The 26,497-nt window shown below is 38.6% G+C and overlaps 1 protein-coding gene across 3 annotated transcripts in view; it reads right to left on the reverse strand.

Annotated features, from left to right (window-relative positions):
* LOC125310242 overlaps window positions 1-26,497 on the reverse strand; it is a 200,385-nt gene that overhangs the window by 67,769 nt on the left and 106,119 nt on the right. For all 3 annotated transcript variants that reach the window (XM_048267470.1, XM_048267478.1, XM_048267462.1), the window contains 3 exons: window positions 23,524-23,717; window positions 14,818-15,038; window positions 14,379-14,450 (listed from right to left, as the gene is read on the reverse strand). In XM_048267470.1, coding sequence (XP_048123427.1) covers window positions 14,379-14,450; window positions 14,818-15,038; window positions 23,524-23,717 — 487 coding nt within the window. The remainder of the gene's footprint in view (window positions 1-14,378; window positions 14,451-14,817; window positions 15,039-23,523; window positions 23,718-26,497) is intronic.

Raw genomic sequence — 26,497 nt, forward strand, 5'->3', positions numbered from 1 at the left:
AGGTGTTCAGGCCACCTGGACCAACTGCCAGTCTCAGGCTTTAAGCATAAAACTGGCCCTATTAAGACTACACATCCTGTTCAACTGCTTCCTCTGCCAAATTCTTCTTCTTCTTCTTCTAACGCATTTAATGCAGCTTCAACCGTTTAACGTAGAAACTTCATTCAAACATTGACGCGTAGGTCTTAATTAGGACATGTGGGCTTTGTATTTTTCATCTTTGTAACTTTTATACTTTTTAAACTATTAATTAAAAACGATCAAAATTTCCCCATTGACTTAACATTGCCCTTTATGACATCACAGCAATTAGAATCCTATGGCAGGTGTTCAGGCCACCTGGACCAACTGCCAGTCTCAGGCTTTAAGCATACAAACTGGCCCTATTAAGACTACACATCCTGTTCAACTGCTTCCTCTGCCAAAAACGGTTTCAAAATAAAAGTCCTCACTATAATATTTTACTGTTAAAACAATTTAACCCTTTAAACTACTGAACTTTTTAACTGTTCAGCCATTGTAACTGTTACTTGTCATCAACTATGACTCCTACCCACTGTAGCTAGTTAGCTAAGTTAGCTAAGTAATATGGTTAGCATAGTTAGCATGCTAACATCTTAGCATGCTAGTTAGCATTTTTAGCAAAACTGCTAAAAATGATTAGCTAAGTTAGCTAAGTCACATGGTTAGTATAGTTAGCATGTTATCATGCTAGTTAGCATTTTTAGCAAAACTGCTTAAAATGATTTGGTTAGCATAGTTAGCATGCTAGTATGTTAGCATACTAGTTAGCATTTTTAGCAAAACTGCTTAAAATGATTAGCTAAGTCAGCTAAGTAACATGGTTAGGATAGTTAGCATGTTAACATAGTTAGCATAACTGCTAAAATGATTAACTAAGTTAGCTAAGTAACATGGTTAGCATAGTTAGCATAACTGCTAAAAATGATTAGCTAAGTTAGCTAAGTCACATGGTTAGCATACTTAGCATTTTAAAATTGTTAGCATAGTAACTTGGTTAACATTATTATCTTTGTTAACATAGTTAGCATAACTGCTAGCAAACATTAGAGCCATTCCAAGTGTCAGTTATCGTCAACTATCTACCTAAATAATTTAACCATTTAAACTATCCACTTATTTAACTGTTCAGTCATTCTAACTATATTAAACCTCATCTACCTAGCAACCAATATAGTTTGTTTTTACTCTGTGTGATATTTTACATCATATTTTTGCATTTTCATGCACTGTATTTCCTTCAGGAAATGCTTTTTTTAGTTACAGTGCATGAAAAATGCACTGTACTGTTCTTCCTAGGCTTCTTCTTATTCTTCTTCTTCTAACGCTTTAATGCAGCTTCAACCGTTTAACGTTAGAAACTTCATTCAAACTATGTTACGTAGGTCTTAATTAGGACATGGGGGCTTTGTATTTTTCATCTTTGTAACTTTTATACTTTTTAAACTATTAATTAAAAACTAGTCAAAATTTCCCCATAGACTTAACATGGGCCATCACAATGAGCATCAAGCAATTAGAATCCTATGGCAGGTGTTTCAGGCCACCTGGACCAACTGCCAGTCTCAGGCTTTAAGCATACAAACTGGCCCTATTAAGACTACACATCCTGTTCAACTGCTTCCTCTGCCAAAAACTGTTTCAAAATAAAAGTCCTCACTATAATATTTTACTGTTAAACAATTTAACCCTTTAAACTACTGAACTTTTTAACTGTTCAGCCATTGTAACTGTTACTTGTCATCAACTATGACTCCTACCTACTGTAGCTAGTTAGCTAAGTTAGCTAAGTAGCATGGTTAGCATGCTAGTTAGCATTTTTAGCAAAACTACTAAAAATGATTAGCTAAGTTAGCTAAGTCACATGGTTAGCATAGTTAGCATGCTAGTTAGCATTTTTAGCAAAACTGCTAAAAATGATTAGCTAAGTTAACTAAGTCACATGGTTAGCATAGTTAGCATGCTAGCATGTTAGCATGCTAGTTAGCATTTTTAGCAAAACTGCTAAAAATGATTAGTTAAGATAGCTAAGTCACATTGTTAGCATAGTTAGCATGTTAACATAGTTTTTTAGCAAAACTGCTTAAAATGATGAGCTAAGTCAGCTAAGTAACATGGTTAACATTGTTAGCATGTTAGTTATTATAGTTAGCATAACTGCTAAAAATGATTAACTAAGTTAGCTAAGTCACATACTTAGCATTTTAACATTTTAAAATGCTAGTTAGCATAGTAACTTGGTTAACATTATTATCTTTGTTAATATAGTTAGCATAACTGCTAGCAAACATTAGAGCCATTCCAAGTGTCAGTTATCGTCAACTATCTACCTAAATAATTTAACCATTTAAACTATCCAATTTATTTAACTGTTCAGTCATTCCAACTATATTAAACCTCATCTACCTAGCAACCAATATAGTTTGTTTTTTTTACTCTGTGTGATATTTTACATCATATTTTTGCATTTTCATGCACTGTATTTCCTTCAGGAAATGCTTTTCTAGTTCAGTGCATGAAAATTACTGTATTTCTTCTAGGCTTCTTCTTATTCTTCTTTTCTAGCATTTTAATGCAGCTTCAACCGTTTAACTTAGAAACTTCATTCAAACTATGTTGCGTAGGTCTTACTTAGGACATGGGTGCTATGTATTTTTCAACTTTGTAACTTTTATACTTTTTAAACTATTAATTAAAAACTAGTCAAAATTTCCCCATAGACTTAACATGGGCTGATGACATCACAATAGAAGCAATTAGAATCCTATGGCAGGTGTTCAGGCCACCTGGACCAACTGTCTCAGGCTTTAAGCATACAAACTGGCCCTATTAAGACTACACATCCTGTTCAACTGCTTCCTCTGCCAAAAACTGTTTCAAAATAAAAGTCCTCACTATAATATTTTACTGTTAAACAATTTAACCCTTTAAACTACTGAACTTTTTGTCAACTGTTCAGCCATTGTAACTGCCTTAACTTGTCATCAAAATGAAAAAGTCCTACTGTAGCTAGTTAGCTAAGTTAGCTAAGTAGCATGGTTAGCTTGCTAAGTTAGCATTTTTAGCAAAACTACTAAAAATGATTAGCTAAGTTAGCTAAGTCACATGGTTAGCATGTTAATTAGCATGCATGTTAGCATTTTTAGCAAAACTGCTAAAAATGATTAGCTAAGTTAACTAAGTCACATGGTTAGCATAGTTAGCATGCTAGCATGTTAGCATGCTAGTTAGCATTTTTAGCAAAACTGCTAAAAATGATTAGTTAAGATAGCTAAGTCACATTGTTAGCATAGTTAGCATGCTAGTTAGCATTTTTAGCAAAACTGCTTAAAATGATGAGCTAAGTCAGCTAAGTAACATGGTTAACATTGTTAGCATGTTAGTTATTATAGTTAGCATAACTGCTAAAAATGATTAACTAAGTTAGCTAAGTCACATACTTAGCATTTTAACATTGTTAGCATGCTAGTTAGCATAGTAACTTGGTTAACATTATTATCTTTGTTAATATAGTTAGCATAACTGCTAGCAAACATTAGAGCCATTCCAAGTGTCAGTTATCAAGCCAACTATCTACCTAAATAATTTAACCATTTAAACTATCCACTTATTTAACTGTTCAGTCATTCCAACTATATTAAACCTCATCTACCTAGCAACCAATATAGTTTGTTTTTACTCTGTATGATATTTTACATCATATTTTTGCATTTTCATGCACTGTATTTCCTTCAGGAAATGCTTTTCTAGTTCTTAATATTATTATTCTTCTTCTAACGCTTTTTGTGCGTTTAATACAGCTTCAACCGTTTAACTTAGAAACTTCATTCAAACTGCGTTGCATAGGTCTTACTTATGTGACTTCAGCTATGTATTTTTCAACTTTGTAACTTTTATACTTTTTAAACTATTAATTAAAAACTACTAACATTTCCCCATTGACTTAACATTAGATTATGACATCACAATAGAGCAATTAGAATCTTATGCCAGGTGTTCAGGCCACCTGGAGCCACTGTCTCAGGCTTTAAGCATACAATATGGCTGTATTAAGACTGCAGATCCTGTTTAACTGCTTCCTGTGCCCACAACTGTTTCAAAATAAAAGTCCCTTTAAACTATCCAACTTTTTAACTGTTCAACTGTTATCAACTGTTCAACTGTTACTGTAACTGTTTGTCAACTATGACTCCCATCAACTGTATCCTCTGCCTTCAACTGTTTCAAAATAAAAGTCCTCACTAGCTAGTTAGTTAGTTAGCATCATTAGCATTTTTAGCATAGTTAGCATTTTAGCAAAACTGCTAAAAATGATTAGCTAAGTTAGCTGAGTCACATAGTTAGCATGTTAATATAGTGAGCATGTTAGCATTTTTAGTAAAACTGCTACAAATGATTAGCTAAGTTAGCTAAGTAATGTGATTAGCATAGTTAGCATTTTAGCATAACTGCTAAAAATGATTAGCCAAGTTAGCTAAGTCACATGGTTAGCATAGTAACATGTTAACATTTTTTTCAAAACTGCTAGAAAACATGAGCTAAGTTAACTAAGTAACTTGGGTCAAAATAATTAGCTTTGTTAGCATAACTGCTAGCAAACATTAGAGCCATTCCAACTGTCAGTTATCGTCAACTATCTACGATAGTAGATAGCCTTTAAACTATTTGTCTGCCAACACGCATTAAACTATCAGTATGTCAACAACCTTTAAACTATCTACATATAACTTTTAAACTTTCAACATTCATTAAACTATCTGTCTATTAAACTATCTGTCTATTAACAACTGTTAAACTATCTACATTCAACTTTTAAACTGTCTACGTCTAAACTATCAACTTTTTATTAAGCTATGCTATGTCTGTCCTAGCTTCATTTTCATGCACTCGTAATTCCCTGGAATTACATTTTCTAGTTATGACATGTAACCTATCCTACCACATTTATTTTATTTTCTGATCTAACGAGCATCTGGTTTGGCGATGCAGAAACGCACTATCGTGCTTATTGTTTTTTTTTCCATTAGCCTACCATAGGCCTACTATGTAAAAAAGTAAGAGAACATGTTACTTGTTCAAATAATAAACCGTTTTTCTGATGACAAATCGCTAAAGATGAAATTGGCATCCCTTTCTGTCATTGTGAGAATGCGTTTTTCCCCTCCGATTTTCGAATGATATTCGAATTCGATATTCGAAAATGATTTGCTCCTCGATTGTCGAATGGCATTTTTGGCAAAAATTCACATCCCTAACGCTGATAGATAAGAGATGCATAAATGTATCCTACCTATGAAGTTCTTCTCCATCTACATCCTAAGGCCATCCTTAAAAATATTCTTGTTTGCAGTAACAGCCAAAAAAATAAAAAAAAATGGGTCGGTAGGTAGGTCAATATTTTTTTTTCAAGATTCAAAGTAAAAAAAAAAGTAACATTTTGGTCATGGTGATTACGTAGGTATGAATTTAAACAAATGTGTAATTACAGGCCCATATCCAATCTACCTTTTATTGGCAAAATTATTGAAAAAGTAGTCTTTAATCAATTAACCACCTTCCTAACATCAAATGGGTATTTTAATTACTTTCAGTCTGATTTTCGGGCAAATCACAGCACTGAAACAGCTCTCATTAAAGTTTTCAATGACATTCGCCTCAACACAGATTCAGGTAAAACATCAGTCCTAGTGCTACTGGACCTTAGTGCAGCATTTGACACTGTTGATCACAATATTTTACTACACAGACTAGAACACTGGGTTGGATTTACAGGCATAGTTATCAACTGGCTAAAATCATATCTACAAGAAACATCGTCGGAAACTGTACCTCAACACCAACGTCCTTGACCTGTGGTTTTCCCCAGGGGTCGATCTTGGGGCCACTATTATTCAACCTCTATATGCTCCCACTTGGACAAATCATTAAAAATAATTTGATTTCATATCATAGCTATGCAGATGACACACAAATTTACTTAGCTCTATCACCAAACGACTATGGTCCTCTTGAATCTATGTGTCAGTGTATAGAACAAATCAAGACCTGGATGTCTCACAATTTTCTTCAGCTGAACAAAGAAAAAAACTGAAGTAATTATAATTTGGTAAAAAGGAAGAAAGACTTAGGGTTGCCACTCTCCTTGACACAAAAGGGTTGAAGGCAAAGGATACTGTTAAAAATCTTGGTGTATTAATTGACAGTGATCTAAATTTCAACAGTCACATGAAAGCGATAACTAAATCAGCTTTTTACCACCTCAAAATATTGCCAAACTCAGAGGGCTGATGTCAAAACATGACTTAGAAAAACTCATTTATGCATTTATCTCCAGCAGGGTTGATTACTGCAATGGACTGTTCACAGGCCTTCCTAAAAAGACTATTAAACAGCTTCAGGTGATACAAAATGCAGCAGCTAGGATTCTAACAAAAACTAAAAGAACTGACCACATTACTCCAATTCTTAAGTCCTTGCACTGGCTTCCAGTAAGTCACAGAATTGACTTTAAAGCACTATTGCTTGTTTATAAATCAGTAAATGGAGCAGGACCTAAATACTTGTCGGACATGCTTCAGCAGTACACACCGTCTCGTCCTCTAAGGTCCCAGGTGAAAAACCTGCTAGTAAAACCTACAGTTAGAACTAAACATGGTGAAGCAGCTTTTTAGCTGCTATGCGGCTCAACTGTGGAACCAACTTTTAGGATGACATCAAAAGGCCCCAACTGTAGCCAGTTTTAAATCTAGACTTAAGACCAAATGTTCTCAGATGCTTTCTGCTAACTGTGCCGAGTTACAAATTCTGAATCTGCCTTGATAATTATTCTACCTTGTCTTTTACTACTTTTTTACTACTTTTGGCTTTGTTTTACTAATTATTCTTTATTTTTAAATTATTTTACCTTGTGTTTTATGTTTTCTTTTTATTATGATCTTTACCTTTTAACTATTCTTTGATTATTGTTTGGTTTTGTTTATGTAAAGCACATTGAATGACCTCTGTGTATGAAATGCGCTATATAAATAAACTTGACTTGACTGGACTTGACGAAGCGTATAGGCCATAGTGTGACATGCGTAAACCAATGGTGTAGAGATGACGCCACAGGGTTTTATTTAAGAGAGCCTACGTTTGTATGTAGGCAATTTATATTCACAATATTTAGGCCTACTAAAATAAATAGTATTTTATTTGTATTGGTTGTTTAGAGTATTAAAAAAAATCGGTCGGTCTTAACGCAAGTTTACAACCGGCAAGTTGGTCGGACTAAAAGGGGAAAAAAATAAATATTTGGGTCGGTTCTAAATTGACAGGGTCGGTCGGGTTACGGCAAACGAAAATATTTTTAAGGATGGTCTAATTGGTCAAAGTAGAAAGTGACTTCTGTGGTAATCTGGCAAGATGGTGGAGTTCTTTGGTGGTCTGACCTCATTGGTATGACTGTGGCCATTGCATGTGCAGTCTGCTTCCCATCAAGAGTATCTTCATGTTGATTGAAGTTGTCAATTGCTGCATCAATTATGCCATTGTCTGAGATTCCATTGAGGCCACTGGAAATATAGATGCCTTCATTCCTTGTGATTTGATCAGCAGACACAGATGTGAGAAACTGCCTCACTTCAGTGTAGGAAACACAGTGACTTAAAGCAAGACCTAATAGGCGTGTCCATCTGATGGCATTGTGCGATGATGTCTTATCAGATTGTGATAAAAGGTTTTCCTGTCTGCCATTGTTTTCCTCAATATACCAGCTGCTGTGTGCAATATGTGAGTTTCAGACATTGTTAGGTGATATTCTTCATGTACTGTGTCACTCTCCATTGCATCCTTTTCTTTTAATAGTCCTGCCTCCCTCATAGCAAATCCAATGGGTGTATGAGTATATTTTGTGAACAAACCAGATCAGATGTTCCTTGTTGTTTAATAAACAAAAGTTGGTCTTTATAGTGATTTTGAAGCTTCTCCTTCAACCGTCATGGAGCATATTTAGTCACATCAGCGGAGAACATTTAGAAAGTTGTTATGAAATGTCCCTGTGAGGGAGCTAAAAAATGTTAGTCATGTCCTTAGATAACAATGTTTGGTCAATTTCTTCAGTGAGCACCTGGAAGGCCCTGTCATGAGCTGATATTTGTTTTTCATTGACTTTCTTTTAGCAGCAGACACATTTCTGTCAGAGATGCAAGACAGCTTCCATTATATTTGCCATCAAAAGCAAAGAAATCCTGATGTCCAAACATGCAAAGTTGTATTTCTTGACCTGCTCTCTATTGCTGCATTAAGTACTTTATCCCTGGTGTTCTTGCCAGTGCCAGTAGAGACTGAGGTAAGGCTTTCTGGTCTCACACGTTTTTTTCCACGAATTAAGCAATCTCTACGGATATTGAATGACATGGTGTCTTCCCTACTTAGTCGCACATGGAAGTTAGATGTTGTAGATGAGGCTTCATTCCCATTTCTGTCAGCTTCTTTTCCCTTAATTCACCTTATTCACCTGGCGGCCAGAACGAGGCTACAGGGTACACTTGCCATTACACTTAAGTCCAGCAGATGGTGGAGGTAATGCACTCCGTTTGGAAACTGCCAAAAAAAACTCACTGAAGAAGAAGAAAAGGCCAGCGAACCCTTCTTTTTCGGTGAGCTTTTTTTTTGGCAGTGTATGGTGTATGATGCTCTACATAAGTAATGATAAGACACCTGCATTTTTAAGTTCAGTATACAGTATCTTCGGGGGGATATAGATGTTTGTGGACCTCATCATCTCTCAACTGGGCACAATCTAGAAGCTTTTGTAATTCCTCCAGAGTTGGATTTTTAACATAAGACTTATTTTCATGAATTAATGGTTTAAGGCAAATGATACAGTTTTTACTGTTCAGTGTGTTAGGTTAATTTGCTGGTGAGGCCATCTTGAAGTGTACATTTAATTTGCTGCTCTTATTTTTTCATTATTATATGTGCCCTCTTATTTACTTATTTACTTACTTTTTTGTTTACTTGAATGTTATGTTTGTCTGTGGACTTAAATTGGTAAAATATGTCTTGTCTTCACCGTGGGATAGTGAGAAACGTAATTTCGATCTCTTTGTATGTCTGGAACATGTGAAGAAATTGACAATAAAGCTGACTTTGACTTTGACTTTGACTTTAAACATCAATCTACAAAGGGGGAGCTGTAAATTAATTGTGCTTACATAATTGCAAAAGGGTTCTTGACCGTTGTAGATAGAAATGGCTGATTTTAATTAGGGATGTCCCAATACCATTTTTTTTCAAACCGAGTATTTACATTTGTGTACTTGCCGATACCGAGTACCAATACCAATATTCCTACCACAAAATAACTAGCATAAAATTGCAATGAATTTCCTTCTCTGCTCTGGTTGTTACAATAAGCCTAAAATAAATATAAATAATGAGTATCAAATAAAATATTTCAAACCAAAAATAAACAAACAATTATCTCTAAAACAAGCCTCTACACTGGCACTGTCTCCTTATCTTAATTAAATAAAATATTACCTAGACTATTTTGCACTGTCTCTTATACTAAAATCTGATAGAGCAACAAAACATGATCCCATGTGACCCTACTGTAGAGACCTTTGTAAAATTGATGTGGCTCCTTTAAGTGCATGGAGCGAGTGGCTACTCAATGAGAGAGGAAAAGAGAGAAGATACTGCTGCTGCAGAGCCTGTCTACTGATTGCTGCCAAAGCAGAGTTAGTGAAGAAGACTTCCATTGTTTAAACTCTTGGCCATTGAATAAAACGGTGATTTCTCGCACTTTATGTCTTGCATCTATCTGCCTGTTACTCGTGACCTACAGTTGAAGTGAATTGGGCACTGACTTCGGTCTTGGAGCATATAATGATCCGAATAACATTACGATCTGGAGCAGAGGCAGGAAAGGGTAACATTTCTCAGTACAATGTACAAAATGTGAGCTAACAAAACACTATGAAATTAGATTTATCTACTTAAACGGAATCTCCATGGAGTTTGTTTTGTGGGCTACTTATCCCAAACTAGCGCGAATGCAGAGCAACACCAACACACCAGCCACTCACAACAACTACACTCACCTGAGTGTATGCCACAGGCATGGTTTAGGTGAGCTATAGTTTAAACGGAGAACCATTTGTGCCTAGGTAGGCTTTTATCTGCGTAGATTCAACGCAGATACATGAATCTAGCTAGTTGTATGTTTTTGAAGCAAGACTGAAATAAGTGTCGCAAGTAGGCTACATGAAAGCATAGCGGCAGTTTTTTGAAAGCAGCAGCTAAGCTACTATGATTTAGGGGATACAGTGTAAATAAGTGGTATCGGTGAATTTTTATGAGTACGGCCCGATTCCCAATGCCAGTATCAGTATCTGCCATCCCTATCTAATTCAATATCTACATTGCCAATAATCAGCAACCATTCATCCAATGTTGCAAAGGCACATTCTGTTTACTAATCTGATATAATTTTAAAAGGCTAACTGAGAACCCTTTTGCAATTATGTAAGCACATAATGTAATCTGAAAACTGCTGCCCTGAATAAAAAAACAAAGCAAATGATCTCAGCTGGTATTCTGTCTAAAACGGAGTGGAATGGAAATTTCTAAGTGTCTCCAAACTTTTGACTGGTAATGTACCTCAAAAACGAGGGCCTTTTTGGGGCTTTGTTTCCTGTACGGTACTACATTTGAAATGATTGGGGGGGGAAGGGGATGGGGGGGGGAAGTCCCCCCTCCCCTTTCTCGAAATGCTACTAGTACAGAGACGTGAACAGTATAAGGTCAACTAACTTAAAGGTGTAGGTAGGCTATATCATTCAGACTGGACATATACACTCTGAATGGATGGTAAATAAAGTATTTTAATGGTATTGGTATTAATTCATAATACTGTAAGATTTAAAGGGACACCAGGCAACGTTTTCGTGTTAATTAATCATCTTCGTAAGTCGGTATTTGGTTAAATGACTCATTACGGGGCGAATGAAGGCTTTCTCGCCCGCCCCTACTGCCTGTAGGAAGAAGTTCAGTGTATCCTACCCGCCGATCTTCAGTCTCACAAAGTCTCAGACATCGCGAGAAGCAGGATCAGTTTACATCCTGCATCCCCAGCACAGAGGTAGGCTAACGAAACGCTAGCGATTGTTGCAAACGTGTGTATAATGGCAGAGCTTGCGAATAAGCATTGAAAACCCTTGATGGAAGATGCAAAGAAAGGGAAAAGAGCTTCAGACCGAGCGAGGGCTCACACATGTATCGACACGTACAGACGGTAGGGGGAGCTTCGTAGAGAAAAAGCATCAGGCTTGCCTGGTATCCCTTTAATATTTCTTACTCTTTATGGTGATTAGGTCACTCTTTCATGCTGACTTAAACATTTTGGTTCTGTCGTTATTGTAATTTGACAAAGTTTATAGACTTCAATCATATTTATTCCTTCTGAAGTCTTTTTAACAATGAACGATGAATGAAAAAGGAATTGAATAGTGATTGTGTGGCCTATAAGGCAACACCCAGTGATACCCTTGGTACCATCAAGTAGTAGCCTATAGCGATGTGGTCAGGATACGGCCTATAAACCACTTTGTTGCTAATGCAAAGAGCGGTCTAGCTCAAAACTCCTCTGATTAACCAGGGGTGTACTCGTAAAAAAAGAGGTGGGTAAACTCTGGAACAGGCAGGTAGGAACTGGCAGGCAGGCTCAGGACAACCGTCCATTGGGGCAGAGCAGGAACAATCCACGGGCACAAGCAGACAAAGACAGGACAGACTTCAGCAGGACAATGACAGACTCAGACACAGGCTTAGGAGAAGGGACAGGAACGAAGACAGTTACTGGGATGGTGACTAGGATTGTAACGGGGATGGTGACTGGAACAATAATGGGGATGGGACTGGGAACAGAGACACAGACGGGGACAGAATGGATATTTGTAGATGAAATAGCTTTTAATGATTATTTGTTTATTTTGTATACATTTTTAATGTCCTATATGTGGTAGCCGTTTTATAAAAGCAATAAGCCCCGAGAGGCCATTCTATATCGTGAATATAGCTCAGCTGAGGGTTGTTTAACGTCACTCAGCTTTGCTTCGCTCACTTCGTGCCCAACAACATCCCTCAGCTGTGCTATATTCACTGTATGTGTATGTAAAACGGCCTCTCGGGGCTTATTGCTTAATAATTAATATATTTATTGTGCTGTCAAACGATTAAAATTTTTAATCACGATTAATTGCTGAATTCCTATAGTTAATCACGATTAATCACATATTTTATCATATAATTAAAATTCTATTATTTTGCATTTCTGAACTTTCCAGGAGTCCATATTAACAATAAAGCAATTATTGTTTATCTTGATTGGGATTCAAATGAAAGCAAAGCAAGTTACTTTATTAACTGAACTTTAAGACATAGGTCTATTTGATTATTTCAAATCAAATTTCAAAAGATGTGCAGCAGACCTGAGGCAACTGAAATAAATGCTACTGCAGAAGTGCATGCACAAAATGTAGGCCTACACACATTATAGGGGCATAACAAACAGAAAATATTATATTCATACTATTTTCATTATCTTTGAGTTCAGTTGAAAATAAGGAACTTTTCAACATCAGTGCATTGCCATTTTATAGGCCTACAGTCTATGGTGCACTGTCACTTGCCACACACATCAACGCCGAAGTTTTTAACAGGCAAACACTGGATGAACAATGGATTTTATGGAGCAGCGACCAAATATAACTGAATCGTGATTACACGGCTGCAAAGTGCAATGCTGGTGTGCGGAGTTGTATTGAAAAGAATGGAATCTAATGTAAATGAATGTCGAAAGCAGAGTGCATCGCAAATAGTAGCAGCCAAAGAGGAATGTTGATAACAGAACAAGTGACGGTGAAAAAATCTTTGGCGGCACACAACTAATGCGTCAGCCTAGGCTACTACTCTTTGGCCGGCTCGTTAGCCCAACCAAGTGTGTGCAGCATGCCTTTACGTAGCCTACTAATGACGCATCATCATAAAGATACATTTGATCTGCATCACGCCCCATGTTAACATTATATCATTGAAAGACATCTAGTTATTAATTCACAGGACATTCAATCATTTTACTAACACGGCAGTTATGAAGAATTGTGTTTATGTAACTTACTCATGTCGAAACGATGTACATTACCAACCTTATTCGTTTGCAATACCCCATGTATTATACAAATTTAGCATGTACACTTACCATAATATCCCATGCAAAACGGTTAGCTTGCTAGCTAGCTAACTGTGGAACTTCAGTATAACATAGCCAATTATCTCACCTAGTTGTAGGAAAAAGGCTACGTTCATATTACAAGTGATAGAATGAATGTGTGACTTATGTTTAGTTGATGTTATGACATGTAAAGTTAAGCTTGCTGAACTTAATTAGTCAGCCACGGGCAGTTTGACTGTGCCTATCGATACATTCGTGACACTCCTGTTAGTAAACTGGAGAGAGCAAAACATAGGAACATGGTCACATTAATCCCATAAACACACAGATAACTCTTACACCAACCTTATTTTGTGCCTTTTATTCATGTTTGTGTCAAGATTTAGTAAGTTTACTATAAGCACGTTTCGCTCTCCACTTTGATGCAGCATAGATTTTAATTATATCAGTCATCTTCCCCCTAAAAGGGGGCGTGTATGCAGCACATACAACGTTCTGTTCCATTCCATTCCTCAGTGCGTATTGTTTAGTTTCCGGTCTGGCTAGATCGGTGTAGTGTTCTAACGTTACTAGTTGTTGCAACAGCATGTGAAAAAACTACAAAGTTTGTTACACCAAAATGAACGTTAATCTCGCGATAAAACAATTGACGCCGTTAAAATAGGTTTCTGTAAACGCCGTTAATAACGCGTTTAACTGACAGCACTAATATTTAGGGAAATATGCTTTTATGGCGTCCCTGACAGTTATGTTTGTCATATGCTATGCAACAACCTAACAAGACTACTGCAGTCAATTTTGAATTTAGGACAGGGTCTGTGTCATCCTCACTTAGGATTCATAAATTATGAAATTCCTAAGTTAGGATGGTCCTGTAATGGCCAAATTCCTATATTAAGTTAAGATAGGATTTTTTCCTAAATGCAGTTAGGAAACATGTTTCTGTACAGGGCCAGCTCTAGGCATAGGTGATATTGGCAAATGCTAAGGGCGCTCCATCTCTCCATCTTGATTCTCTCTATCAGTTTATTCATGTAATTCTTTCAAAATAACAAAAGGTGTATCTGTGAGATGCGAAATATACCCGCAATAGTAGATTAACTCAGATACAGAAAAGAGAGGTATTAACAGGTCCTACCTCAATAAGTAGAATGTATTCAATCACCATGGCCATTGTGAAGAGATTTTGACTTAAGTTAAATGTGATAGGCTACAAAAGAAGTAACAATGAAAAAATAATATATATTAGCAAATTAAATATCATTTTTTAATGAATAACCTGGACATTAATGTTCTTCTTACTTCATTCCATCAGAAACATTATTATCCCATGCATCATTTACTTTTTCTTGCCACTGGTTAGTTCTTTAAATACCAGTAATACAAATCTACAGTTGTGAATATACATATGTGAAATGGTACCATAATGAAACTTGATCATTTGATTAAAACTTGATTATTGAACCAGTCAACAAATTCAAAGAATCTGTTATATTTCATGCTTGTAATAGCAAGGCAAAAGTAGAACTTTAGAATGAAACAGAGTAAGAGGTGACTAGCACTTTTGTCATACCTACCATAAATGTTATTGACCAAAAAAAAATGACAATGAACAAACAAGATGTGTACTGATAGATTATACGGATAGGGTTCACTGGGTCCATAGTTGAGTTGTGAAATTTCAGCAAATGCATCCAAAAGTTGGAGAAGCTATCTAGCAGAAAACATCCTCTGTATGTAGGCTTATTATAATTCTTTTTGTGGTCCTCTTCCATTATGTCTTTGTAAAACTTAATATCTGCAGAAATAACATACAATATTGTAACACTTTTGACTGCATTATAACCCAAAAATGAACAGTAAAGATGACATACAGTAGAATGGATGAATGAGTAGTTTTACCTTGTTTGCTGATGATAGCATAGAAGGTATGCATTTTTGATCTATCAAAACATGCTCAGATGCTATTTTACAAACCCATTTACAACCTTATAATTAGACTGGGAATATAATGGCCCATTTTAGCCAATGTCTAGCACCCCCTTGGTTATCTGGCATCCACATGAATAATTAGATGTACCGCATAGCGGTACGAAACACGACTGCTGCTCAGTCCTGCACATTCTCTCCGCAAAAAAATAAATCACACTTGTCGGTAACACTTTATTTTAATGTGTCACTGTTACAGTGTACCTACCTAATTAGGTACAGTGGTACAACCTGTGTAACAACATGTACTATCAGGTACTATCATTGTACTTGCATAATGTATTTGTGGGTACCTACATATAGTTGTTACATTGTAATACTGAGTGCTTTTACAAAACTTTGCCAATTTGCCTAAATTTTCATCAGAGGCAAAGAGCGGACCTGGGACCTGCTGGATGGGGTAAATCGGGTCATGATAGATTTGATATACAAAGCATGCTTAGCTCCAGTCAAGGCCTCATTGTCTTCAGTGTACATGTAACAGCTGTGCTGCTACAACCTTGTTACTCTTTACTTTTGGAAGTGCTTTACATTTGAAGCATGTAACACAATAATAGTCAGTCAGTCATTATCAATCACTTTTCTTTGCTGTTTATGTTATACTCAGCAACATATCAAAAATATAGAAAATGACGTCATAAGACTGGCAGCCTTAACCCTCTTACCCCCCACAAGCACGCCATATGGCAACTGTGGCAAGGAAAAACTCCCATATTCCAGGAAGAAACCTTGAGCAGAACCTGACTTAATAGGGGGAGCCCATCTGCTTCTGGCTGGCTGCGCCCTCCAATCGTAGCAGATGTAGAATAATCTGAAAATGTAGTCTACAGGATAAGATGAGTTAACTAAAAGCTTTCCTGTACAGGTATGTTTTCAGATCTTTTTAAAATATTTACTGAACTTCGCCTGCTTGATGTACAGAGGCAGGGTGTTCCATAGTTTGGGGGCATAATGGATAAACGCAGCTTCTCCACTTTGTTTGTGGAGCACTTTGGGTACGATTAAAAGATTAGAATTGGATGATCTAAGTTTCCTTTGTGGTTGATAAGATATTAAAAGCTCAGAGATATATGAAGGTGCTATGCCATTCAGAGCTTTGTAAGTAATTAACATAACCTTAAAATCAATTCTATAGGAAATAGGGAGCCAGTGCAGTTCAGCCAACACAGGGGTGATGTGTTCTCTCTTCTTAGTCTTAGTTAAAAGTCTAGCCGCAGAGTTCTGTATGAGTGCCAATTTCTTTAGATGTTTTTGGGAAGACCAGTGAAAAGTGCATTGCAGTAGTCTAACCTGCTAGTGATAAAGGCGTGAATTAGTTTTTCTGCATCTTGTTGAGTTAAAAGGGCTGCACTTTGGCAATGTTTCTCAAGTGGAAATAGGCTGTCTGAGTAACTTTACTGATATGGGGCTTAAAACTTAACTCTGCATCTAAGATGACACCGAGGCTTGTTACTTTTGGTTTGACCTGGTGTGCCAAGTTCCGCAGATTACTAAGAATAATATCTCGCTTTAGTTTTGGTCCAACCAGAAGTACCTCTGTTTTGTCATCATTTAGTTTCAAAAAGTTTTTGCTCATCCACTGATTAATGGAGGTTAGGCATGCAGTGAGGGAGCAAAGGCCATCTGGGTTAGTTGGCTCCACAGAAAGATACAATTGGGTATCATCTCATAGCTGTGGAAGTTTACATTATGCTGACTTATGACGTTTCCCAATGGAAGCATATATAGAGAAAATAGCAGGGGACCAAGGCAGCTCCCCTGGGCCACACCAAAAGGCAAGTCATGTTTTTCAGATACATGATCTCCTAGACTGATATCAAAATCTCTGCCAGTAATGTAGGTTTGAAACCAGTTTAGAGCATTATCAGAGAGACCCACCCACTTCAAAGGCGGTGAATTAGGATGCTATGATCAATGGTGTCAAATGCCACACTCAAATCCAGAAGAATAAGGATTGAGACTTTGTTTGAGTCGGTAGCTAGTCTGAGATCATTGACTATCTTTACTAGAGCCGTTTCTGTGCTGTGATTTGATCTAAAACCTGATTGGAATTTTTCAAGGATACTGTTTTCGTTGAGGAAGGTATTTAACTAATTGCAAACAACTTTTTCAAGTACTTTGCTCAAAAATGATAGATTTGATATAGGCCTGTAGTTGCTCAGATTGGTATGGTCAAGATTTGACTTTTTAAGTAAAGGTTTCACAACAGCGGTTTTAAAAGCAGTTGGAAATATACCTGTTTCTAATGAGGTATTTATTACCTTGAGAAAAAAAGGGAGCTAAGCCATCATATATACTTTTTGAGGAATGTAGTAGGGATTGGATCTAAAACACATGTTGAGGAGCCGGTTTGAGTTATAATTTTACCAAGCTCAGATTGAGTAATAGTGCTAAGGACCTTAATTTTGGGGGGCTGTTTTTGGGTGTACTATCAAACATATTACTTGTGTTACCAATAGCCTCCCTTATAGAAATGACTTTGTTTATGAAGAAGTCTGCAAATTCTTCGCATCTTAGAGAGGATGCCTGACTAAGTGTATCAAAAGGTGTTTGATGCAATAGCCTATCAATGGTAGAGAACAACACCCTAGAGTTTCCACTGTTTTCAGCAATTACCTTAGAGAAGTGGTTCCTCCTCTCATTCGAATAGCTCTATTATAATTTGCAATTTTTTTTTTTTAGAATGGCACGGTGAACCTGTAACTTAGTTTTTCTCCATGTTCTCTCAGCTTTCCTACATGATCTTTTTAGATCATGGATATTTTCGTTCATCCAAGGTGTCAGTTTGCTACAGGGCCTTTTTTTAGTCTTTAAGGGTGCCACTCTGTCAAGCAGAGCGCCTAATTCACGATTAAGAGCCTCTACCATTTGATCAATGGGATGATGTAAAATATCTAAATTTATGGAGTCTACAAGAGCTATGAACTGCTTGGCATTCAATGAGTTAAGGAAGCGCTGCTGCCCAAGTTACTACCAGAAGCCAAAAATCTGACTCTCACTAGCTCAAAAATGCCGTCATGTAGGCTACTTTACTAGAAGCAGCTGCAATTGTAACAGGACATTTTGAAAGAGACCTTTAACTCATTGAGTGCCACCCATGCGTTGAGAGTCAAAAATGTAATATTACGTTTTTAGCTTTTTTTTTTAATTACGAAACTAGACACTCTAACACACCTTATATGTGATTTTGGGAACTCATTTTATCTGGACATTTTATCATAACTCGGCTGCCGCTTTGGGTCGAATCAGTGACGCATGCACGTCAGGTCAAAACCAGGCCATTTTCGTGGGTCTATCACTAGGTGGCAGTCTCGCCAGGTCTCGCTGATCACTTCCCGGAAAGTTTACACAAGTAAGTAACAGGCAACACTTCATATTTCATGAAAGACGTTATATCTCCATTTCTAGAAAAAAAAAACAGCGATTTTGATGAAAACTAGCCACTGTTTAGCTTGGGATTTCTCAGGAACAGAGGCGTGTAGAAATACACGGTTTGCATCCACCCACATAGTCTCACCTTTTAAACGAGCCATTGTATGTGTTCATAGCTATAACACAGAATATGCTGTGGCTGTACAAAAATCATCAACAATGGTCTAGATTGCTGGCACTCTAGGACAAAGCTCCCGAAAACAGCTTGGCATTCAATGAGTTAAGGAAGTGCTGCTGCCGAGCTCGCGCACCCTCCTTCACAATGTTGAATGGTGACACGCACACAACTTGCAAAACATTGAACTGTTTTGAGTGAAGTGCGCTTGCGAGTTGCGTTCCTTCTGTAATTAATTATACTAGATGCTCTTCTTCACACTGAAAACAGTGGCAGTCCTAGCTTGTAGCCTAACACCCTGATATTTTTTTTGGAATCAATTCGTGGTGTGATTGACATCAGACTAGTCATTAGCTAGTTAGTTGTTTCCCATTCAGTAGTAAGGTAACAAATAGCCTACTCCGATTATTTTTTATTTATTTTTTGCCAATATTCTTGTCGCCCTCCTAGAATTCTGAATATCTTTGCTCGCACACTGTAGGAACTGTAACGTGATTACTGACACGTTACACCCAACTCTGCTCAGCTACGAGTAGCCTACAGAAAGAAAGTATAACGTAATCATGGGGGCCGTCTTTGTCATTCCCAGGTGGCATAAACGGACCAATAGAGAGAGAGAGCACCTGCAAAGCGGTTCTATGTCCCAGCTAACACAATTACATTGTAGCAACATTGTGAACATGTACCGTACAGGTTGCCGCAACGTAGTTGGATAATGTGGTGGCTACGTAGGCTACATTTGTGAATCGCCTAAATGTGGTTGCAATGTCTTTCTGGTCCATTCTTGTGACGCTACGACGACGTTGTGAGCACATAGAGCACAGGTCGCGGCGACGTGGTTGGTGGCTACGTTTCTGGTCCATTCCTGAGACCTAAAGTTACGTGCAGAGGACCATCTGCCGATGTCAATGACGTTACTATAACATCCTTTGAACGTCATCTATAGCTTTTATAATATTATTTTTATCCTTATAAAGGTCATATCAATTGATATTTCACCATGTTCACTTCAATGTTCTCCAGAGAGCACACTCATTGATCGTAGCTGCACTCAATAAATCAGCCTAGATCTATTACCGCAATGATGAGCTTTGCGCGACACAACAATGCTCAACATGTGAGGCTAACTACATAATCAGTAATCAAGCTCTCACTTGAATATGTTTGCAACTTGCAACAAGAGTTAGGGCTCTTATGGCTCCTACACACAGCTGTGTGCGTCCCAATAGGCGAGTTCGACTTGAGGCAGATCTGTGCAGATCTGACTTGATGTGATGCATGCTGGGTTGAACACAATGCATACTGGGATGGACGCAATGCTTGCTGGTTAGAAATTCTGTCCGACTTCTGTCAGCTGGGGAGGGACTTACCACCGTGACACCATGTCACATGACTTTAAAATATCGCGGGAGTCTTAGCCTGCAGTCAGATCTTGCAGTTGCCTTCCACGAGCTGCACGAGCTAAAACACGCCCTCATGACGTCCGTTCAAAGACGTGATAGGGCCATTTGGGAGGAATGTCCTCATGACTATTATGACGAGAGTCTCATGGTGCTTCCTTATGTTGGAATATGCGAAAATAAACAGAAATCGAAGGGATACCTTCTTATACGTGATTTCTGCAACAATGGTAGGCTAGCCTACTGAAAACGTTTGGATATTCTGTCATTTTCTGCTGTTGGCTAAATAGATAGACACACATATATGGGAAACACTTGATATTGAATTTATGTGCTACAATGCAGGCCTGTTAACTGTATGACAACAGTGGTTTATTTAAACTACATCATAAGAATTTATTTCGTCAGTCATCATGCTCATTTTAATGAGTAAGAATGAAAGTTCTGCTGTGTTTATTGCAAACAACATTCCGTGATATCTCCCGCCATGTCTCCCGCGAGTCACGTCAGGCAGACTGTAGCCTGCCTGTCCGGGATGAGCTGCCCTCTGTTGTAGCTCCTCCCGGCTAGCCTCTGAAGATCACGTTTACGTAGAAAGCCAGACCAAGTCAGACTCAGTCGAAGTCGAACACGCCTATTTACTTTACATGGGCTTACGTCATCCGTTGCCGAACTGAATTATGGGTCCGTCGCGTCGCGTTTCTCCCGTCGCTCGCGTTGAGAAGTTCAGCTGTTGCTGCCAGGGGTTCAAGAGCGTGCAGATTAGCTTCGGCATGTTAGCATGCGCCATTTTCAAGTATGGCGCCGCATGGAGCATTTGGAACCAGCTCCATGCACGAAAATCCGTGTTGGGCACGAGCTCTCATGCGCGTACATGTTGGTGGACGGGGATCTATCCGGCGGCTACAGCCAAACGTTATTCAGTGCGTATTTCTTGAGGAGCCTATGAGAAGACGTGTATATTATGGTCATTTATGCATCATATGACAAATAAGGAAAATTGTATTTTCACAATTATGTGTAATTACAATAATTGTAATTACACAACAGTGGCATAAAGCCCTTGTCTCGTTACACCATGGGTCTCCAACACGTTGCTCTCAATTCATAGCCGCCCCCTTTGGAGCTTGCCAGAGGCTGAAGCACTAGGCTACTACATTTAAACACAATTATTGCCGCGAGGCATTCCAGCCTACGAATTTAATAAAAAGTAAACCATGCATAATTAAAAAAATAACTCAATTTAGGCTACTTCGCTACGCAATAAGGTTTCCATTAGAGCACAGCGCACGTTCAATGAATGAGTGAAAGGGACTGCCTTGTCTCACAATAAACAGCTGGAAATTCCAACACTTTTTCAACTACACGAAACTTTACAGTGATCATCAAATACCCCGTAGATTTAAGTGCCCATCAGTCTCAACATTTAACTATATATTACAAGTCCAAAAGTAAATTAAATCCCATACCAAAAACGAAAATCGTCTGCTTTTGATAGCCTAGTATGCCGCTCCAAACAACGCATGTCTCACAATAAAACGCACAATGTAAGAAATAAAGTTCTGCCTCGAATAAGGCTACCCTAAATAAATACCTGTGCTTTGCGAAGCCTAAGTAAATAGCAGACCCCGGACATAATGTAGGATTTACGGAAAGCATGTAATCATACGATGTTGGACGCCTGGCGATGCTGGCCGTCTACTGTGCCTCTGACTCCGCTGCCTCATTTGGATGGTAGCCTAACTCGACAGGTGAGTGCGAAGATTGGATATCGTATATGCAGACTACATTCTCTTTAGCGTTACTTTACCATCTGCGGTGTACAACCAAAAGAATTTCCAGACACCACATTTTAGAGTTGGGGACGTAATTGTCCGCTCATGCTGGCAAACAATAACATAAAAAACAAACTAATCAGACTGTAAAAATGCGCTACACATGGCACTAAAAACCGAAAAGTTTATTTATAGTTCGACAACGGATATTTCACGTCATGTTCGAATGCATATTTGCAGCAGCAGGACGTCAGGCAGACCGCTCTTAGTTAGAGCCGCTGTTATCCAATGAAATTAAGTTGCGCTTCAGGGCTTACTCCACTGGACTCCACGCAGCGTTCCCGCAACTTTTTTCTTCTTCTTGTTACGTGGCAAGCACAACTGCGCTAAGTATGTGCATTATCGCCACCCTCTTACTGGAGGACGACTCTCTTTTTACAGAATATCCAATAAAAATCGATGTTGGTCCATGCGTAATTTCCAGCTTTAGAACTTGGCACATGGTCAGAGCCGACTGGCGCTGGATCTGAGCCCCAGTGTTCAATATGGCGTTGACTATGAATTGGCCGGATTTACTAGCCTAGCCTCCACCATTCATTTGTATGGAGGGCGGGACTTAGTCACTCTCTCCAGTTATATATACCTCCATGGTTGCTGCACCGACAGACGGCACCGGCCAATCAAGCCAAACTACGGACGGCACCAACCAATCACATTACGGTTTTACTTCAAGTCATTTGCATAGCTACCGTCGGGAACACCCACTGGAATGCGTTGACGGAACGCAACTGTGTGTAGGAGAGCAAGCATGGGCAAAATGCACCATGAGTAACCTGTGGTATCTCTATACAAAAGATATTGATCTCAATGGTGCATTTTGCCCATGTTCAGGGTTTTTTTGCGAGTGTTTCTACTTATCTCAGTAAGGGAAATAAATCAAGAGCCTATGTTAGTACAAATGTCTTCTGAAGGCCTAAACAGAGACCAGCCAAAAACTCCAATACAATTTTGATCAACTTTGAGGGACAGCTATGACCATGCAGGATCATCCAGACCAAACGTGAAAATTTTGCTACATACAGTACTATTCCTATAGCTGTACCAGCATGCAAAATGAGCCTCCTACATGGTTTAGTTCTTGTGCTTTGGGCTTGTGAACTTTGACAAAAAAAAGAGGCTGAACAAAATCGACACCCCCCTTCCCCTGTAAAACTGGCTGTATCTTGGAAAGTATTGATCTTACATAAAAGTAATTTTACAGTGTCTCTCCTGGGTAACATAGGTACACCTGGTAATTTTTTCAGAATTGTTTTGAGACCTAAGTGCGTGGGCCCTGGTTGAATTGACGTGGAATGACCTAGCTTCTGCTGAAGCTACCGCACATGGTCAAAAAAACAGCTACATTATTAAAAATCTACCTGTTTCAGAAACAGATATGGCTATGTTACTGAGAAATCCAAGTAGGGGCCAGCTTTTGCCAGCAGGTTTTGTTCAACTTCAACAGATATTTTTTAAGCAGTTTTATTGGACCAGAATGACCATTATGAAAGAGGAAAAAACTAAACAACTTACATCCTGTGTCATCTGATGAAAACTCTTTGTCTTTACCCATCTTTTTCTTTTTGCTAGAAATACTATTTTGAATCAATTCCACCTGCTTTCTTTCAGCAGCCTTCTTAATTTCCTTATAAATTTTTGGATAGTATATGATAGCTTCATCCAGGCTAGTCTTTGAAAGTGTGAACAGATCACAGTTGCTTCCTGCCCTAAAAAACACCAACAAACATATGAAGCATAAAAGAAAATGTTAAAATACAACATGACAATCTGACTGCAGACAGGAAAACATTCAGTACCACATACCTACTGACACCAGGATGCAGTGTCTGTTCGAAACAAGACATTCTGTTCGCTAACTGCCAGAGGTGGGAGTAAGTCACACATGTGCAAGTCACAAGCAAGTCTCAAGTCTTAACCTTCAAGTCTCAAGCAAGTCCAAGTCATTTTTTGTGACAGTCAAGCAAGTCAAGTCAAGTCATAGCTTGGGTCAAGCAAGTCAAGTCAAGTCATAGCCAAATCATTGAAATTCATGATGATTTACCCATGTTTTCATTTTTAAAATAAGCTACAATAGGCTAGTTATGAACTGCTGGAGTTTTATTTGTAACAAACAAATAGACATTGCATTCATTCAAGCCACATAACCTACATCTGAACGGTTTATAGAAGAAGATGAAATGTATACGAATAAAAATAAATGTATTTCAAGTAGACCTATTATAAAATAGCCTATTATTGTTTCAATATGCCTATAACAGTGGTCGCCAACCCGTCGATCGCGATCGACCTGTAGATCTTTAGGACTTGCCCAGTAGATCCCGAGAATAACAGGAAAAATAAAAACAGTCACCAAATTCCTGCATGGTCGCCAACGTTTACAGGGTCTTAAAATCAGCGCGGGATTGCGGGTATAGCGCATGATTTATTCAAAACCCGCACCTCTAGCCATCATAATGCGAGAAATTCCTGCACATATTTTACAGCGCTGTCTGATAACCTTAATCTAATAATGGAGAAATTCCTGCACATATTTTACAGCGCTGTCTGATAACCTTTTAATCTAATAATGGAGCGGCGTGAATGCGGGACCGGAAGGACCAACGTCTGACTTGAACCGAACATGCAGACACACACACACACACACACACACATGCAGACACACACACACACACACATGCCCGAACATGCAGACACACACACGGGCACACGCGCCCGAACATGCAGACACACACACGGGCACAGCACCACTTTGCAGGTACGCTCCTCTCTCTCTCTCTCTCACTCTCGCAACAGGACTAGTCACCGCTGAAGTTAAATTATGCTAGGTGCTTCTATATCAACTGCTATAAGTAATAAAAATAAATGTAATAAGTAATTATAATAAGTAATAATAAGTGCAGTGCATAAGCCAAGGCCAAATTGTTACCAGCTTTTGTGAACATGAAACCGAATTTAAAAAAAACAATTAAATGACATGGATTAGCTTCAAAATGTAGCCTAATGTCTTCACCCAAACTACACAAGTCTATGAATATGGTCTGTAGCTTTTACTTTTGTTGTATCATACAATAAACAGACAAACCATAATGTAGAGTAGCCTATGTAATCTAGCGTAGTCTAATCTTCTTGACGCATAACATGCCGTGGCATGGCTTCATTCATTACCACGCGTAAACTATAGCAATAACAATAGCACAAGCAGGATTCACGCATTCAACACGCTGTGTGGTCAGTGTAGCTCAATGTAAGGGGGCGTCATATGAATGTCATTGCGAATAATTAAAATGCAGAGGTGCACAGTCAATAAAACAAAAGAATAACAGAAAGAACATTGGGCAGGCAAGTGGCAGTCATTTGAAAAGTTTTTGTTTGGATGAAGTAGCTGCACGCTAACCTGACTCTCGCCAGATGAATTTCGTTCCGCTTAGCTCCGCCTAGCTTCACTCACATCCATCTGGGACCTCTTCCATTGAGAGTGATTTCTGCACCCGATTTTATGGTACAGCCAATCAGGACGCAGGGCGGGAGTTTCATAGATGTGACATAGCGTAGAAGCAACTGTGAGACTGTTATCAGCGTCACGGGTTGGCTTCGATGTGAGTAGTTGAGTGAGTAGTCAATAGATGACGGACAAGTGGCTTATTCAATCATATGCAAGCATTTTTTGATTAGGCCCAGCCTTCTGAAGCAACACTCCAATGGATTGGTCCCAGATGGATGAGTGGAGCTAGGCGGAACAAAATTCATCTGGCGAGAGTCCGGTTAGCTGCACGCTGCACCAATTGTACATTTTTCCTGTACGGTTGTTCAGGTTCACCGTTGGGTCCTCATTAGCCTACTTATGGTTAAATAGCCTTATCACTTATATTGGCGCTCCCTCGATAAAAATCACTTGCATTACTCACACATGCTTATCGTGTCATTTTGACCACTGGATTAGCCTACTGTACCTGCTTTCTGCAAAACACAAACGAAGGAATTGCAACAGTGGGCCATGAAGATGCTTGCTAGATTCGGATACAGGCAGTTGTATAATCTATGGTTTTCTAGACTTTTGGCTCTCTAGCTACTTTCGGGTAACGTGGAATGACGATCTGCGCAGTTTTTAATGTCTTTATGCATGGTGGAGTGCTACAGCATGACGGTCATTCTTGAATTTTATGACAAAGAGGCCTAATTGGAGACGTTTGCGTGATGCGTTGTTATCCATGGTAAAAAAACAATGGTCCAAGAAGTGGGGGGACGGCGTTCCCCCGCGTCCAACGCCCACTACACCCCTGACCGGAAGGACCAACGTCTGACTTGAACCGAACATGCAGACACACACACGGGCACAGCACCACTTTGCAGGTACGCTCTCTCTCTCTCTCTCTCTCTCTCGCAACAGGACTTGTTAAATTATGCTAGGGGCTTCTATATCAACTGCTAACTGACAGAAAAAGAAAACGAATGTTTAGCGATCAGGAACTGTCAGGAATTTGTTCTC

Source organism: Alosa alosa, chromosome 2 (genome assembly GCF_017589495.1).
Source record: "Alosa alosa isolate M-15738 ecotype Scorff River chromosome 2, AALO_Geno_1.1, whole genome shotgun sequence".
Taxonomy (NCBI): Eukaryota; Metazoa; Chordata; class Actinopteri; order Clupeiformes; family Clupeidae; genus Alosa; species Alosa alosa.